Source organism: Pollicipes pollicipes, unplaced genomic scaffold (assembly GCF_011947565.3).
Source record: "Pollicipes pollicipes isolate AB1234 unplaced genomic scaffold, Ppol_2.1 Scaffold_3447;HRSCAF=4054_pilon_pilon_pilon, whole genome shotgun sequence".
NCBI lineage: Eukaryota > Metazoa > Arthropoda > Thecostraca > Pollicipedomorpha > Pollicipedidae > Pollicipes > Pollicipes pollicipes.
In genome coordinates, this window is record NW_023596297.1 from 37,877,863 (window position 1) to 37,895,487 (window position 17,625).

Below are 17,625 nucleotides of genomic sequence, written 5' to 3' on the forward strand. Positions count from 1 at the left end.
GCCGGGCCGCAGCGCTGGCAGCGGGCCCGGCCCTGGGCCGGTCGGCCGGCCACCGGCGCCGCCCACCGCCACCGTGGCCGTCATGGCACGCGGCTCCTTCCAGACGGCCTACCAGAAGCTGCGTCAGCGCGCCACCGAGCTCATGGTACGGTCCAAGCCCGGAGACGAGAGCGGGGGCGTCCAACAGGCGTGCGGTGGATCTCGGGGACGCTAGGCGAGGGCTGGGATCTTGTCAGGTGATGAATGCCCAGTACGATACAAGGAGCACTCAGCCAGGCTTCCAGTTTTTTTTTCAGCACGCACCCACATGATGCGACGATCTGTCAGCCGTTGACAGTGGCCTCAGCCGGGCCCGACTGGTGCCGCCGACCTGGCATCACCTGTTCCCGCCAGAGAGATGCGCCAAACCAACCCATTAGACAAATTTACAATGTCTAACGCTTGGATTCATGTCTGACTCGGGGGAACAGCAAGTAAATACAAAGTAATCGCCATGGTAATTTTGTATCCACTTCCTCTTCATGGTCTGCATTGCGCTATATCGTGTACGTCCGGACTCAAGAGAGAGTCACTCCCATCTAATAGTGTGTTATTCGTATTTCATGCAAATCCACATACCATCTGTGTTTGTTGTACATTTGCCGGCACTGTCTAATTAAAGGAGGGCTACATTATAAATGTATGCTTAAAACACACAGCACTACATACCTATGTGCTCAGAATTAAACAGAATTTCGCGTGTGGAAATTTGATATCGCCGCGTACCATGGTTTCGTAAATACTGGTATGTTCAGCTGAAAGAGTGCGATTTGGGGAAAACTGGCCTTCGGCTTGGCATGATGAGGTCATTTGCTAACCTATCAACATGAAATATTTCGCCAATCGCGAGATATCGGCGAAAGCAATGCAATTTCGGTTTTTCGCGTGACTTGATCGTTCTTGGTTTCGAAACGGAGGGGGGGGGAGGGGGTCGCGTCGCCCCCCCCCCCCCCTCCCACTCCCTGCTAGTCTGCGTTATCAAGTGGCGAATCAAATGTGGAGTCACCAAGTGCGAGTCAGTGTAGTACTCGTCACGTTGTTGAGTCACCAGGTGCGGGTCAGTGTAGTACTCGTCGCATTGTTGAGTCACCAGGTGCGGGTCAGTGTAGTACTCGTCGCAGTGTTGAGTCACAAAGCGCGGGTCAGTGCGGCACTGGTCGCAATGCTTTCGTGGCATTGCCTGTTGGAACGACGCCCCCTATCGGATGTGTTACTCGGCCTGTGACCTCATGCATGAGTTGAAAAAGCTGATTGCAGCTTTTATGGTATGATTTGACTGTCAGTGCACTGGCGACTGTGTTTGTGTCGGTTTTAAGTTACCCTTGTGCTCAAATGAACTGCTATAGAATCAGCTGGAGGATGCCAACACGAGATGCGCCCAGTACCGTGAGCAGTGTACCCGGCTGGAGAAGTTCGTGTCGGAGGTGCGGGACGCCCGAGAGGCGGACCGGCAGGAGTTCAAGGTGGGTAGAGCTGCTGTTGGGGTGACCACCACGAGTTCAAGGTGGGTGCAGCCGCCAGCGAACAGACCGCCGGGAGTTCAAGGTGGGTGTAACTTCTACTTGGTTGGCCGTCAAGAGTTCATTGTGGACATAGTCACTGGCAGAATGACCGCCTGAGGTTTAAAAAGGATGTAGCTGTCACTACATTGAGCTCGATGAGTTCGGGGTCGCCGCTGACACCGGTAGACGGGTCTCCGGGGATTCAAAGAGTAGGTGGCCGCGACAGCTGGCTCATAACCGCCAGCGTTTCAAGGTGAGTTACGTGGTTAGAATCTCAATCACGAAAGGTGGTCTAGTGATCTCGCAACAACCTCGTCTAATAGCAAAATTTTTGGAGTGATCTCAGGCCATAAGTAGACCACTTCTGTACAGTTACCCACATGTTCCCCACTATTTCTCGTCGTAGACACAGTTGCCGCGTTGATCCCCGTGCCACCACTGGTTAAATGTCTGAATAGCGGGCCGATTAAAAGTGTATGGTTAATTTGCCGGGTGTGTCCGTGTACAGCATCTGCTGTGGCTTTGCTGACATTGCACTGTTAGACCAGTCGGCCAGAAGTGCAAACGTGGTTGACCTAGAATAAGGAATAAAACGTCGCTAGATAAGCCTCCGGATCGGATTGCTGGGTTGTAGCGATCGAGGGTGTGCCCAGATCAGAAGGAAACGGATCGCCCATTTGTAACGCCGTCATGGAGCCCTTTGTAAGCCGAAGTCGGTTGGGGACTGACCACAGCAACATCTATGCCAGGGTCAATGTGATGGCCGGAAATGTGCTGTTTTTGTGCGCGGTCAGCGAAACTGTTGAAATTAACTTGCAGCTTTTGTTGTTTTTTTTAGTCTTCGCAAGACAGTACCTTTGTTGTTTGTGATGCTCGTCATTTAACGTATTTTCGGAAGTGAGACAATGAAAACAAAGTTCACTCACGCCCTCAGGTATTTTTGTAGGACTGTCACGAAAATCGTTTCCGTGTCCCGTCCTCCACCAGCGAGACCGAGTGGATGTTGCCAGGTTTTGTACAGACGCTTGTCCAGGCCCGCGCCCCAGTTCAGCTGGACTCGAAATCCATCACGTAGTCGCGTCTGCCTACGGCTGTGAACCGCAGATGAATCGAACTCAGACTCGGGCTCATCAGTCGAGAAAGCGGAGGACTCGCGTTCCCACTCTCAAACGTACATCGGTACCGGTGCACAGTGCACCATGGCTGCAGTGTTCCGTGGGCGCCGCGCATGGTCACTGCAGGGTCCCAGGGGCTGACAGACAATGCGCGCAGTCACTGCAGCCAGCACGCGTCTCACACGGTCGCTGCACGATCACCATACAACCGGCACACACACGTACCACTTACGCCCGCTGCGGTTAGGTATATTGGGGTGGGCTTAGCTACCAGAAAGTACCCAGGTTACCGTGCCGAGTCGATCTTCAACGCGTCACGCACACTGCAATTGACTCTTACACCGCCATCCGTAGCGAGGTTTTCTCCCACTTTTTGGGAAACGCAATCGCCCCTGGCGGGGCTCGGATGTGCAGCAAAACTTGCAAAAACTTGCGCCCGTTCTTCGTGTTTGTGCACCAGAATGGCAGAGGACGCCTGTCGTAAAGAACCATACGGTAGTTACTCATCAATGTAGAAGACGTCACCCGGCGCATCACTGGTTCTATGTAAACCATTCCGTGTGCTTTATTTGCGGGCCTTGTCGCCCGCGCAGTTTCTCGATAGCAGGGTCAAGTCGCTGGCGTCTGGACATCCAATCCTGACGCGCGTCTTTCCTGACTCGGGATCAGGAGCGGCTGAGTCGGATGCGGGACTCGGTAGTCGCCATGAAGGGCCGCTACGACGGTCTGGAGCGGCGGCGCCGCCTGGAGGCAGAGGGTTTCCGCAGCGATGTGCGCCTACTACGCGCAGACGTGCGCGCGCTGGAGCGCAAGCTCGGCAAGCTCACCGGGCAGTTCTTCGGCGACGTCCACCAGCACGCCACCAGAGAGGTACGTGACGTGGGAGGGGGGGGGGGGGGGGGTTCAGTCGGGAACAGCTTCAGGACCAGCTCACGGTGGCTGGTGGCGCAGGCGTCTTCCGAGAGTGGGTAGAAGTGAGGTCAGCTGAGGGCTCCTGTCGAAGCAGGTCATCAGCCCAAATGGTGGGCTTTAGCTGCAATAATTTTCGCATCATATATATAAATTACCCCTCTTCTTGACGTCGGTGTGTCCCTTGCAAGTTCGCACCATGAACAGAAAGCTGACAATTAGTTGCTCGTACTTAAAACGCTCTTGCGTATCTTACGAAATGGTCACGTCATTGAAGCCGTGCTGTCGAGAGTGCTTCAGGGCCACGCTAGCTGGGGACGTGCTGCGGGGTAGTCGGGCGTACCCTGGACTGGCCTTCGAGGCTGGCCCTGCCACGTCAACTGGGCGTATAACTGGCACCAGAGGCGCACCGAGCTTCGAGGTCGGCTCATGATAGAGTGCTGTTACTCTGCACCGTGTTCAGGTTGAATGTGGACAATCTTTGAACGAGAAATGTCATTAGTAAGTCAAGCAAGGACGCTCGTCATTTCCCAAACTACTGCCACTAATCGAATCAGTGCATTGCAATTGAATCGGCACATTGTCAATCATAGATGAGCCGAGCTTACGAACATTTACAGCCGGTTACATTGCAACACACTAGATACGGATGCACATACTTTGTGTGCTGGGTTATCGTGTGGTGCACATACGTTAAATGTTTGGTTATGATCTTGGCTGAGGTGTTGCTGACTTCCTGTTTGCAATGCGAATGATTGAGGATCGTTTTCGTTACACATATTTCCATGTAGCCTGTCTTCCTAACTGTATTGAAATGCGTAAAATGCAAACTTGTGCGTGAACCATGTAACTGGACGCCCGCAAGTAATCGCTGAGCTCGGGGTACCTCTCTACTTTCTTCTTTTTCTTGTCGTGATGTCTACGCGTTTGGATCTTTTCGCAGTTCATTGACTGCTGTTTTTCATCAAAGTGCACAAGTTGCTGGCACCATGGAGCAATGCTGACGTTTTCTAGGACGCGCTTCCTCGGGTGAAATCTATCTGCGTTTTTTTGCTTTCTTAGCCATAAAACAGAAATTCGGCGTGTGTTTTATAAGCTGTAACAAACAAAAACATAATGGATAAACAGTGTGGCAAGGTCAGCGCGGAGACCAGGCAAGGCCATGCAAACATCGATGAGCGAAGGTTGGAACTTAGCGCAAGTTTGGTGAAGGAGCATTCATAATTCAGCAGGTGAAGCTTCACTGTTATGTTAATGTGGCAAGCCTACTGCGTTGGCACAGTACATGGCGATTGGCACGACCAATACGTGTATTGCTCTTAAAAGCACCGACTCTGCGATGGTGCGGGTCCCAGAACAGTATGTTACAGGCGAATAAACTCATTCATAATATGCCTTTTGACGAACATAAGTGGTATGGTCGCTTCCAGCGTGCCATTCGTAGCCACTTTCCGCCATTCCCTGATGTCCTTGTAGAGGCAAGGTTTGCCCACTAACCCCATGACTCTTAGTTGCAAAACTGCATGCTATTTATAGTTTTAACACCAAACAGGCTGTAATTTAGAAGGCAATGGTACCAGCGCAATGGTGCACTGCAGTCCGCATGTCGACCTGCAGGGTCTCACCAGGACGCATGTCGGGCTGCAGGGTCTCGCCAGGACGTATGTCGAGCTGCAGGGTCTCGCCAGGACGCATGTCGGGCTGCAGGGTCTTGCCAGGACGCATGCCGGGCTGCAGGGTCTCGCCAGGACGCATGTCGAGCTGCAGGGTCTCGCCAGGACGTATGTCGAGTTGCAGGGTCTCGCCAGGACGTATGTCGAGCTGCAGGGTCTCGCCAGGACGTATGTCGAGCTGCAGGGTCTCGCCAGGAGGCATGCCGGGCTGCAGGGTCTCGCCAGGACGTATGTCGAGCTGCAGGGTCTCGCCAGGACGTATGTCGAGCTGCAGGGTCTCGCCAAGACGTATGTCGAGCTGCAGGGTCTCGCCAGGACGTATGTCGAGCTGCAGGGTCTCGCCAGGACGTATGTCGAGCTGCAGGGTCTCGCCAGGACGTATGTCGAGCTGCAGGGTCTCGCCAGGACGTATGTCGAGCTGCAGGATCTTGGGACTATGTCGAGCTCCAGGGTCTTGCCAGGACGTATGTCGAGCTGCAGGGTCTCGCCAGGACGCATGCCGGGCTGCAGGGTCTCGCCAGGACGCATGTCGAGCTGCAGGGTCTCGCCAGGACGTATGTCGAGTTGCAGGGTCTCGCCAGGACGCATGTCGAGCTGCAGGGTCTCGCCAGGACGTATGTCGAGCTGCAGGATCTTGGGACTATGTCGAGCTCCAGGGTCTTGCCAGGACGTATGTCGAGCTGCAGGGTCTCGCCAGGACGCATGCCGGGCTGCAGGGTCTCGCCAGGACGCATGTCGAGCTGCAGGGTCTCGCCAGGACGTATGTCGAGCTGCAGGGTCTTGCCAGGACGCATGCCGGGCTGCAGGGTCTCGCCAGGACGCATGTCGAGCTGCAGGGTCTCGCCAGGACGTATGTCGAGTTGCAGGGTCTCGCCAGGACGCATGTCGTCGAGCTGCAGGATCTTGGGACTATGTCGAGCTCCAGGGTCTTGCCAGGACGTATGTCGAGCTGCAGGGTCTTGCCAGGACGCAAATCAGGGCGAAAATTGTCTGGTAGTCGGACTGGTGTGGGTTGGCCGGGAGTATTCATAGGTGGTGTATGGTCGCTTCACTTCATTTCCTCACGGCCGAGAATGGGACCGCCCTGCGCCTGAATGTAGACAATAACAACCCACGTCAGCAGATGAATAGCATTACGGGTGTGCAATATTCCTGTGCTTCTGTCCGAAGAAGGTCGGTCAAAGAAACTGAATCTCCGGGGCTGCCGTCCGAAAAAAGTTTCCACGGCATATAATCACAAACCAAGACGTAATAATGCCTCAGAACTCCCTCAGACCTACTCAAAGTAACCGGTCTTGCTTCGTGCCGTTGCGATCCGGCGCGGCTGTGGACGGGGCGCGATAAGATGTGGGTCCGACAGCACCATGCAGCTGGGGCTGCCGTGGTGCGGCCATGAATGGAGTGCGATGAGGTGTGGGTCCGACAGCACCATGCAGCTGGGGCTGCCGTGGTGCGGCCATGGACGGGGTGCGGTGAGATGTGGGTCCGACCGTACCATGCAGCTGGAGCTGAACCAGTGCGGCCGTGGACGGGGTGCGGTGAGATGTGGGTCCGACCGTACCATGCAGCTGGAGCTGAACCAGTGCGGCCGTGGACGGGGTGCGGTGAGATGTGGGTCCGACCGTACCATGCAGCTGGAGCTGAACCAGTGCGGCCGTGGACGGGGTGCGGTGAGATGTGGGTCCGACCGTACCGTGCAGCTGGAGCTGAACCAGTGCGGCCGTGGACGGGGCGCGGTGAGATGTGGGTCCGACCGTACCATGCAGCTGGAGCTGAACCAGTGCGGCCGTGGACGGGGTGCGGTGAGATGTGGGTCCGACCGTACCGTGCAACTGGGGATACACCAGTGCGGCCGTGGACGGGTTGCGGTGAGATGTGGGTCCGACCGTACCGTGCAGCTGGAGCTGAACCAGTGCGGCCGTGGACGGGGTGCGGTGAGATGTGGGTCCGACCGTACCGTGCAACTGGGGATACACCAGTGCGGCCGTGGACGGGTTGCGGTGAGATGTGGGTCCGACCGTACCGTGCAGCTGGAGCTGAACCAGCGCGGCTGATTCGCCCCGCGTACCATCCCCCGAGCTGTCTGAAAGAGAACGTAGCGTGTATTCGCCTAGACTCGTCCAAAAACCGACCGGCGCCTGCGAGCGCCGGGTCCCTGCCACCGCCTCAGCGGCCGACCCTTGACACCCGGCGAATTGGGAGACCCACGGTCACGTGACGCCCCCCGGCACCCCGACAGATGTAGGGCTCGGAAGACAGCGAGGGCGAGGGCGCGCACCCCGCGCAGCGACACCACACCTCCACCTGATTGTAAGCAATCATGCTACTCTACCAATCAACAAACACTCATAATCGTCAACGAGATCGGTGAAGACACTGAAGTCGTACAACTCGACTGGTTGCCGGCGAGCGCGACCGCTCGTCCGCGGTTACTGCGACTCTCCCTCCCCCTGTGGAGGATCCGGCCGAGGCGGTGGTAGTGTCGCACTGTTGCTGGACACGAACAAGTCATCTTTGCGCACACCACACTCATCCGATTCATGCTCACCACAGCACAATGACTGGGAATTTGTACTGGCGCCCGACACGTCATCGCGATCACTCCACGATATCGATGGGCGCTCAGCAGGGTCCGCGACCGACGGGCTTGATGGCACGGCAGGCGTTTCTGAACAGCCCCCCCCCCCCCCCCCCCGTGGACTCATGATTCGACAATGCCCGTCATGGGCAGTGTGCCTGTGTTGTCTCCAAACTCCTCACCCGCGCCCGGCATTCGGCTTCCATCTGAGCCTTTTTGCGGGTTCCGGCGCCGCAGGCACCGCACGTGCCAGGGCGTGTCGTCGACCTCAACCACTTGGTCCGACAGGACCCGCGTAACTACGCCCTGGCGCGACACATCGGTACACCGCGTGGCGGGCCCCCGGCGCCGCATCCACACCGCATCACCCACGCGAAACGACGATGAGACAGGTTCCTGCATCAGAAGCGGCGCGGGTTCGGCAGCGCGCTGGCCGGTCGGCAGGGTGGCACCGGCTGCGCGGAATACCCGCGCCATCCGCGCGCTCAGCGAGTTAGCACCGTTCCGCGGAGTCGCATTGTACCGATGCACCGCTTCACTGACTGAGCACCGTTGGCGGGCGGCCATCACCTTTATAGTTCGGTGGTGACGCTCCATGATTCCGTTGCCGCCGGCCCCGTGCCCCGCGCGAAACCGCAGCCGAACCCGCCACTTCGCGGCGAATGCAGCCATTCGCCGGCTCCGGAATTCAGTGGCATTGTCCAGCAAAAGCTCAGCCGGCACGCCGCGTTCTAGGAACACTCGATGCAGATAATCCGTCACTCGTGCTGCGTCAGACCGTCACAGTGCGCTCCACATGCTGTACCGGGACGGCCCGTAGCCTACGATCGTGAGATAGAGATGGCCCTGGCAATAGGTCACGTCGATCGCGAGTTGAGTCCATGTTGTCGGGACGCCGAGTGAGCCGGACCGCCAGCGAGTCGGCGCCGGGTCAATCGAACGGCACACATCGCACTGGCTGACGACGGCTCGCACGTCGGCCCGCGCGACGTGTCCGCCGTGGTCCTGTCTGGCGCACCACGGGGACCGGCGGATCCCCTGGTGCCCCGCCCGTTCGTGTATACTTTTAATCCGGGCACGAACGTCGCTTGCCATGGGCTCGTGAGCGGCTTCTTGGTCCGCCGGGGGCGCCGCGATTTCTTCCGGCCCGATAGTTGCGAACACCGAAGTTACATCTCGCGAGGGTGCCGTAAAGCATTTTGGCGCGGCGGCTGCTGCGGCCGAGGTCGCATCTCGAGGCTCTGCTCGCAGCCAGGTCTGTGGAACTCGGGTGAGCGCGAAGGCAGGATTGTCTTGTGACCGCACCAGCTGGAGGGTCACCGAGAGCTGGAACTCGTCGACCAACTGTCACATGAGGCCAATCCTGCGTTTGGTCAGCATCTCCCCTTGCGTCTTTGTTCTGAAACGAGAGCGTCCATTCAATGCTGAACACTGGCCGAGTCCGTGCGTAAGCTGAAACGGTTAACGCCCCATGCCAGTGCCATGTTCACGTCACTCATCGCCGCGGCCAACTCGGCCATGTTGATGTGGCCCGCCGCCATGGACTCTGGCCGGAGCCACGCGGCATACTCGAGAACGCCGTCCTCCGCATCCTCTAGGACTACCCCGTTCACGATAGCGCTCGCGTCAGTCCACACCACGAGCTCCCGGCCGACCATTCGCCACGGCCCACGAGCAGGGTCAGCTGCCCTCACCCGCGTTGTGACTTCCCGGACATGCGCGCGCAACGCATCATCCCACACTGGGTCGTCCCACCCGATCGTCAGGCCGTTCACTCGCCTCTTTAGCCAGGCAGCTGCTGGCCGCAACCATCCCGCCACGGGGGGGGGGGGGGGGGGGGTGCGCTACCAACTGCCCGCACCACGCAAACACTACACGCTGGGTGAGCTCGGTCGGTGGTGGAGGCACCTCATTTTCTCGACACCACCGCAGCTCATCATCCCGAACCTCGACTCGAAGGCCGAGCATTCGCGCTCCGTCCGCGACGCGCTCCTGCGGCTTGCAGGCTAGCCCGTACCTCGCAAAGTGCTCCACCACCTTGTCGGCGCTGACCACGTCTCCGTCGACGAGCAGGCCGTCCACATAGGCGAGTACTCCCCGGCTGATCGCCTCGTTCTCGCGCAGCACCGCCTGAACAACGGCCGTCATAATCAACGGCGCCACATTGAGGCCGAACGCGCGCCACGCGAGGCTGTAGGTACAGCCCTTGACCTGCGCTGTCTGATACGGCCGCAGTCGGCGCTCCAGACGCAGCTGTAAGCACGCTTTTCGCAGATCAACCACGGCCAACCGGGCACCATGCTGGCGCCAGCGGCGCAACTGCTCGGCGCACGCGTCGGCGTCCGCGGTGTGCGCGGTCACGTGCCGGTTGAGTTCGCGGTAGTCCAACACCGGCCTGACCTTCCCTTGTGCGGCTGTTGAAGTGCCATCAAGGGAATTAGGCTCCGAGCGGGCCCGTCCTCTTGCTCGTCATAGGCCCGGAACCATCCGTTCGCCACCCACTCAGCCAACTCGCGCTCGTAGGCCTCTCGTGCTTCAGCCGGCACAGCGTACTCACTCACGGTGTTCCCCAGACGTTCGGGACCACGTCCGTGCGCCCACTTCCACGCCACACTCCAGTGAGCGCCGTCGAACCGAGCCGTGAAATCCGCCGCCCCAACGCCAGTGAGCTTCGTGTGCCGCTGCCCGGGGCCGCCGCGCCGCATGCCGGCTCGTCACTTGCTGACTCAGGCGCCTCCTCCGTTGCCGCACCCAGCTACACGTCAGTTGGGGACCGAACACTGATGCCTCCTAACGCAGTGATGCCGGACATGCCAATCAGCACGTCCAACCCCAATGGACGATCCGGGACCACCAGCGCCGCGAACATTACTCGCTTGCCTCTGTAGTCGAACGTCACATGGGCGGTGCCCACGCACCGCAACACTCCATCGTTCGCCGTTCGTATCTTGACCGCGCACGGGCGCCACGTGCGGCAGCAGCTCACGTGAACCAAGGTGTCCGTACATCCCGTGCCGATCAGGGCACGCCGGGGGCGCTGGTCCACCAGCACTGTCACCGACTGGTAGAGCGCGCGCCTCTGCTCTGGGGACTGCGCTGGCGCCAACGCAGCCCCTCCCCCTGCCCGTTTGGGCACGCCACTGCTAGGTGACTCGCCTCGGTGACGCCTGTACGCAGGTCCAGCACGTCCGGACGGGTCGCCTTGCCGGTCGTACCTGTCGGGTTCCTCGTTCTTCGTGCGCTCTAGTCGCTGCCGCCGCCGCACCGACGCGTTCGTCGCTCACCACTGCCCGGGCTCGCACCAGGATGCTCGCCAGACTCAAAGCCTCCGCACGGGAGCCAGCGCGGACAGTCCTCCGCACCTCGTCAGGCAGGCCGGCAACAAATACGCACGTGAGCACGTTTTCCGGAACCCCACCGCACAGAGCTGCGAGATGCCGTAGGTCCGCCAGGAACACGTCAGGCGACTCACCAGGCAGCAGCCATGGGCTGGTGTATGCGTCGTACGCGGCAAACCGATCCATCACAAAGGCGTCATACAGAGCGTCACGCACGGTGTCACTCGATGCGCGCGCCTCCTCCGGCATCTGCAGCCAAACGGCAAACGCGCCACCCGTGAGTTGTGCCGGCAGAATGCTGGGCAAGTCCGCTCCACGGTGACAGCAGAGCACGGCCGCCCTCGCGAACCACTCTACGACGTCGGCCGTACCATCGTATTCGGGGATGAGTCACACGTCGAATGGGCCTCCACCAGTCACCGCGGCCCCTCTGTCCACTCCGGCCGTAGTAGTCGACATCACCGGCACTGGGACACCGCAGCAGCCGTTGTCACAGCGTCGCCACTGGCCGCGGCGGTTTCGGGCATGATGGCCGAAATAGCTTGTAAGAGAACGTAGTGTGTATCCGCCTGGACTCGTCCAAAAACCGACTGGCGCCTGCAAGCGTCGGGCCCGTGCCGCCGCCTCAGCGGCCGACCCTTGACCCCCGGCGAGTCGGGAGACTCGCGGTCACGTGACGCCCCTGGCACTCCGTCAGATGTAGAGCTCAGAAGACAGCGAAGGCGAGGGAGCATCCCCCCCCCCCCCCCCCACAATCACACCGCACTGTCCCCTTCCGATCTGTCGGCACTGATTTCACCGCTGTTTTTGGCTCCTTATGCCGGTGTTAGTTATTTGTGTACAACGTTTCTCACCGCCACGTTTATCTCTGTACCGGTGATGTTCGTTTTCACGCACAGGTATCGTACGTCTGCCTGCACCGGTTTCGCTAATAAACCTATCCTGGTGCCATTTATCCCTTTCTGCCTGTATTGGTGTCTGTGTGGAGTGTTTTTTTTTTTGTCCACCTTTACCGGTGTCCTTCGCCTGCGTATATCGGCATCGGTATTCTGTCTGCGTTGGTGATGCACTTCTAGCGCTACCGGTGGCCTTTGTAGGTCTGCTAACGTCGTTCCGTCTGCCTGTACTGTCGTCGTTTTTGTGCTGACTGCACCGGTCTCGTTCGTCTGCCTACAGCCGTGTCGTTCTTCCGTCTGTACCGCTGCCGCTGTGAATGAATGTACCGCCCGTTGTTACCCGTCGCTCATCGAGCCCGTACTAACTCTGAAACCTTGGAGGTGTATTACCGCGTAAAAGGCAGCAAGGAAATATACTGTATGAATCAGGGGAGTGTGCCACAGCTCTTCACATATTTAGCTCTGAAATGATTTTGTGCTGGATGCAATCCCTTCGAAAGCCTAAAACGCTCGAGCTCCTGAACTTGAGTGCTTTTTACGGGACCACGCTGATGGCAATTATGGCAAGGATGGCGCCTGACAAGGCATGTCGACACCAGCGGCCCACCGCCTGCCGTCACTGCCGCTGCCGGCCGCTGATTGGTGAAATGTGACGCCATGCGCAGTATGACGCAACGCTGCCAGATCTTTTCTCACAGAAGGGATAGAGCTTTTTACAGGAGCCAAAGGTCCGGTCCAGCGTGCGGTGTTCACGCGTGTCCTATCGATCCCTAGTAGCCGGCAAGCTTCCCCTGTAAGTTTACACGGCAATGCGTATGGGCGTCATGTGCCAGGCAGTCGGGCGCCCTGCACCCCAAATCGTCATTACCAAAGTGCGATAAGCACTGTGTAATTTTGACAGAAACGAGGTGGCTATTTGGACTTTAATTATAACAGCAGGTTAATGGTGCACTGCAGCCTTCATGTCCGGCGCGGCCACGGCAGGACGCAAATTGTGGCGAAAAGCGCCGGGCAGTCCGGCTGGTAGGTGGTCGAGAATGCTCATTCCTTGCCTATGGCTGCTTCACGTTTTTTCCCCACGGCGAGAATGGGATCGCTCCACGCCCGACTGCTGGCGATTATAATCGAAGTCAGCAAGCGGACAGCATTACGGGTGTGCCATATTTCTGTCGTCTTTGGTTCGAAGAAGGTCGGACGAAAACAGTGAATGCCCGTGCCTACCGTCCGAAATGCTCTTCAAGAACGAAAAGCTTGTGCGATACATGTTGGCGTACCTGAGACAATGTCGCTTATAAACTGGACCATCGTTCCCCTCCAAGCCGTGTAAAGCGGTCCTTGCTGGGATGTGGGACGGATGTGGGACGTCAGACCGCTCCCTACAGCTGGGGTTGTCGCGTGGAGAGTGTGGCTGACCGGCCAGAAGATAATCAGCCGCGCTGTCCCACCTCCACTTCTCAGCAATGTTTCCATCGCTGCTTTTGGCTCTGTGCCGGTTTTGCCGTTTGCGCACACTGATTTTCACCACTGTCTTCGCCACCTGTGCCAGTGTTCTTCGTTTGCATACACTGGCACCGTTCGTTCGTATGTACCGGTGTCTTCACCTGTTTGTAGGCGTTTTTGGTGTGTACCGTTGCCGTCCGCTCATCTGTCGTGGTGCACTGCCTGCCTGTCTACACTGCTGCCGTGTATCGGGGTGTACCGACGTCGTTTGTCGTTTGTGCCGGTGTGTTTTGGGCCTTGCCGGTATCGGCCGTTCGTGTGCTCTAGGGCTTTGCGTGGGTCTGCTCTGGTGTCGTTTGTATTGTACTGATGTTGTTTGTTTGTACCGTTGCCGTTCGTCTGCCAGTACCAGTTCTGTTTGTCTGTCCGTACCGTTAGCGTTCGAATGCCAACCACCGTCGTCTGGTCTACACCGACGGCATGTGTCTGACTGCGCCGCTTTCGTTCGTCCTCCTGCACGAGTGCTGTTTGTCTGTGTCTGCCGCCGCTGGTCTGTGTCTTCTGGCGCTCGTCTGTGTCTACTGTTTGTTTGGTGCCCCGGCGCCCGTCTGTGTCAGCATTACGGGTGTGCCCGTTACTGGCGCCCGTCTGTGTCTACTGTTTGTGTGGTGCAACAGCCTGTGCCAGGGCGCCTTACGCCTGTCTGATCGTGTGTGTACCGGCTCCGTTTGCAGGTCTGGTCGCAGATGTCGCATAATCTGGGCAACACGGCCAAGATTTTGGAGGAGATCCGGCAGTCCAAGGCGCAGATCTACCAGCTGGAGCGGGAGCTGGCAAGCCTGTGGAACTCGCGGTGACGCCGGTGGTAATGGTGCCTCTACACTGCCACGTCGCCTGCCGTGGTTGGCCTCGCCGCGCGCGAGCACACGCCAACAGCGCCGACCTCGCCGCTTGACCCTCGCCACACCTCACGGCCGGCGCGGGACGGACAGCGGTCGCTTGGCCCCGCGTATCGATCCGACGGGGTTGGCCGCCACTTGCAGAGGCAGGCTGCGACTCTACGCGCTAATTCGGTTGGTTATAGCGATAGCGTGTTTATCGGAAATTTCTGAAGCATGGGTCTATCGGCACAGCGAGCTTTTCGAGACTAGGCTATGAAGTCCACTCTGCAAATAATGCTTATTTTGGGCAATTTGGTTTAAAAGAGGCGAACACTACCGTTATGAAATGGACGCAATCTTTCCGTTGGATGGAAGCGGAACGAGAAATGTTATTTTTGCACCGCCAAATTTTGTCGCAAGTGAAGCTTGTCATTGTGTGTTTATCAGTATATGCATTGTTTCCTCTATTCTGTTGCTTTAATACATTTCGTACGTGAGATGAATTCCGGGTAATTTTCTGGTGCTTTGTCTGCAAGTTATACATGCGTAATTCAGGTATGTTCTGGGTGGCTAGCCATAATCACGGCTTACGGCCGCCGAGGGTTGAATGTCGACAGCAATGGCCAACCGTGAGATACCTGGGACCTGAGATGCACATACATTTAATCAGACTATTGTTACCAGACATTTGGTAATCCCAGATCAGACTGTTGTTACAAGGCATCTGGTAGCCCCAGATCAGACCATTGTTCCCCGACATTTGGTAGCCCCAGATCAGCCGTGTCCAGCTCCGATCGGCCCGGCGCCCGTCCCATGCGTCGCACGGTCGTCACCAGGCGGCGCCTCGCCGCCACTCGCCAGGCGGAACTGAGCGTCGCCTCGGCCGTCATCAGTTCGACCGATCGTAGTTGATGGCCGAGGTGTTACACGTACCAGATGCGATGTATGAAACACGCTCGATAGAAAGTATTGGGAGGCACCCACAGCACAGCCGCCTCACACAGGAGCTTCACACCTCGTCCCTGTGCCCACATGTGCCACAACACGATCTGCCATGCCGTGCGATCATGAGTCAAACAATACAGTTGTTGCGTGCAAGTTCCCGCAGGAGGTGTTTCTACCATGAGGACCGCATCACAGTTATGCCAGAGCAGCACCAGATTTGGAGTTCGAATGTAACGGATGTTACGCATAGCGCCTATTCCGTTCCTAACGATGCGTTCTTCCCAGCACCTGAGCATATCTCTTATGCTGCGGTATATAACCTGCGTTTGACCACGGCTGTCACCATTAATTACCTGCCATGGTGTTTGTGGTCACGCAGGTATGTTTTATCACGGGGATCTGGCTTGGCGTACTTCAGATACTCGTCCATAGTGTAATTGAACATCAAAAAGTCTATCTTGAAGACACGGTAGACCCGCATCAGCTCATCCCTCGTGACTTGCGAGTAGTACTGCCCGATGCTGTCGCCGGCCGGGCCAGCGCGGTGCGCGTTGGCCGCGTCCGGCAGCAACAGATGCGCGTGCTTGGCCAACCCCAGCTGTTCTGCGATGTACCGCTGATCTTCGTCCAGCGTCTCGAACTTGGCCACCAGGTCGTAGTCGACCTTGCATGGCGTGCAGTGGGTGTGGTAGGGTCGCCAGTGCTCGTCGAGGACGTCTCTGGCTGCCACGCTGCGTAGGAACTCGTCGAAGGTGAGCGGCGGCAACGGCCGGCTCACAGACGGCGGCGGCCACGGGCCGGGCCAGGCCCAGGCCGCACCCTTGCGGATCCGGTGCAGGCTGACCATGCGCTCCGCCTTGCTCTGGTAGAACGGGTGCACGTTCGTGCCCTCCAGCTTGTCGCGGTAGGCGCTGAGCAGGCGCTCGAACGGGTGGCGCACCACCAGGAGTCTGTGGCGCACGGTCTCCGGTACCTAGTGAACGGGCGGGCGGTTAGCGGCGGCTCGGCCGAACCTGGTGTGGCCCGTTGCTGCTGATCTCTCACGGCAGCGGTGTTGAATGGGACCGGGGATCCGTCTCTGAGCTAGAAGCTGCACCGACGGATAGCTAAAAAGCGGATGTTGTGACTGGAAAGGCTTCCCCAATCCCGACGTCTCCCCTGATTTCTGTTACCTCTCTGTTCAGCTAACGAAAAGGGAAAACGCTCCGTATGTCTGTCATGAATGCTTAACAACGCGGGCTGGCACGCTGTTTACACCTAGAAAGCCCCAAATTCAGTGACAATGTAATCATTTTGTCTACGTTACCATCATAGTCAATTTTCCGTACACCTTATCAGTCCCGCGGAAAAAAGCCAACAACAAAAGCATGCACTGACGCCGGGACACCGGCATGAGACAGTCGGACGAAGCCGTCAGACAGTCGGGGCGCAGTCAAGAGCCCCAAGACTTCTAAGAGCAATGCAACACGTCAACCATATTACATCATAACGGAATACTGGTGTCGCATTATATTCGGCGGGGTTTAGCATTCACCGTTTTCACCGCGTGAACGTGCCCATTTCCTGGGTGAGACTGCCATACGTTTGGTGGACTGATCGTTCCGATGGTGCCGGCCGCTGCTGCTCCAACCGGGGCCTGCGGCGGCGCCGGCCGGCCGAGCCCGTACCTTCCAGCCGCGCCGCTGAGAGCCCAGGTGCTCGCGCAGCGTCTCGATGGTGCAGCGGCCAGGCAGGCCAGGCCGGAGCGACGCGTCAATCCCGTGCTCCCGGCAGAACACCTTCAGCCAGTTGGTGCTGCCCGCCTTGAAGATGGGACACCAAACCAGAGCGTGGCTGCTGTCGGCAGCAGGCGGCCACGCGTCAAGGTGACGAAACAAGCGGCCAGCAACAGGCGGCCACGCGTCAAGCTGACGAAACAAGCGGCCAGCAACAGGCGGCCACGCGTCAAGGTGACGGAACAAGCGGCCAGCAGCAGACGGCCACGTGTCGAGCTGACAAGACAGGCAGCCAGCAGCAGGCGGCCACGCGTCAAGGTGACGAAACAAGCGGCCAGCAGCAGACGACCACGTGTCAAGGTGACGACACAGGCGGCCAGCAGCAGGCGGCCACGCGTCAAGGTGACGAAACAAGCGGCCAGCAGCAGACGGCCACGTGTCAAGCTGACAAGACAGGCAGCCAGCAGCAGACGGCCACGCGTCAAGGTGACGACATAGGCGGCCAGCAGCGGACGGCCACGCGTCAAGGTGACGACACAGGCAGCCAGCAGCAGGTGGCCACGCGTCAGGCTGACAACACAGGCAGCCAGCAGC

General features: G+C 58.4%; 1 protein-coding gene across 1 annotated transcript; it reads left to right on the forward strand.

The window, feature by feature from the left end:
- The first annotated feature begins 33 nt into the window (after positions 1-33).
- On the forward strand, positions 34-14,868 carry LOC119091915 (coiled-coil domain-containing protein 77). Its single transcript, XM_037214842.1, has 4 exons — positions 34-145; positions 1,386-1,502; positions 3,326-3,526; positions 14,225-14,868. The coding sequence occupies exons 1-4, from the start codon at positions 83-85 to the stop codon at positions 14,345-14,347; spliced, it is 504 nt and encodes a 167-aa protein (XP_037070737.1). The 5' UTR covers positions 34-82; the 3' UTR covers positions 14,348-14,868.
- Positions 14,869-17,625: the final 2,757 nt, after the last annotated feature.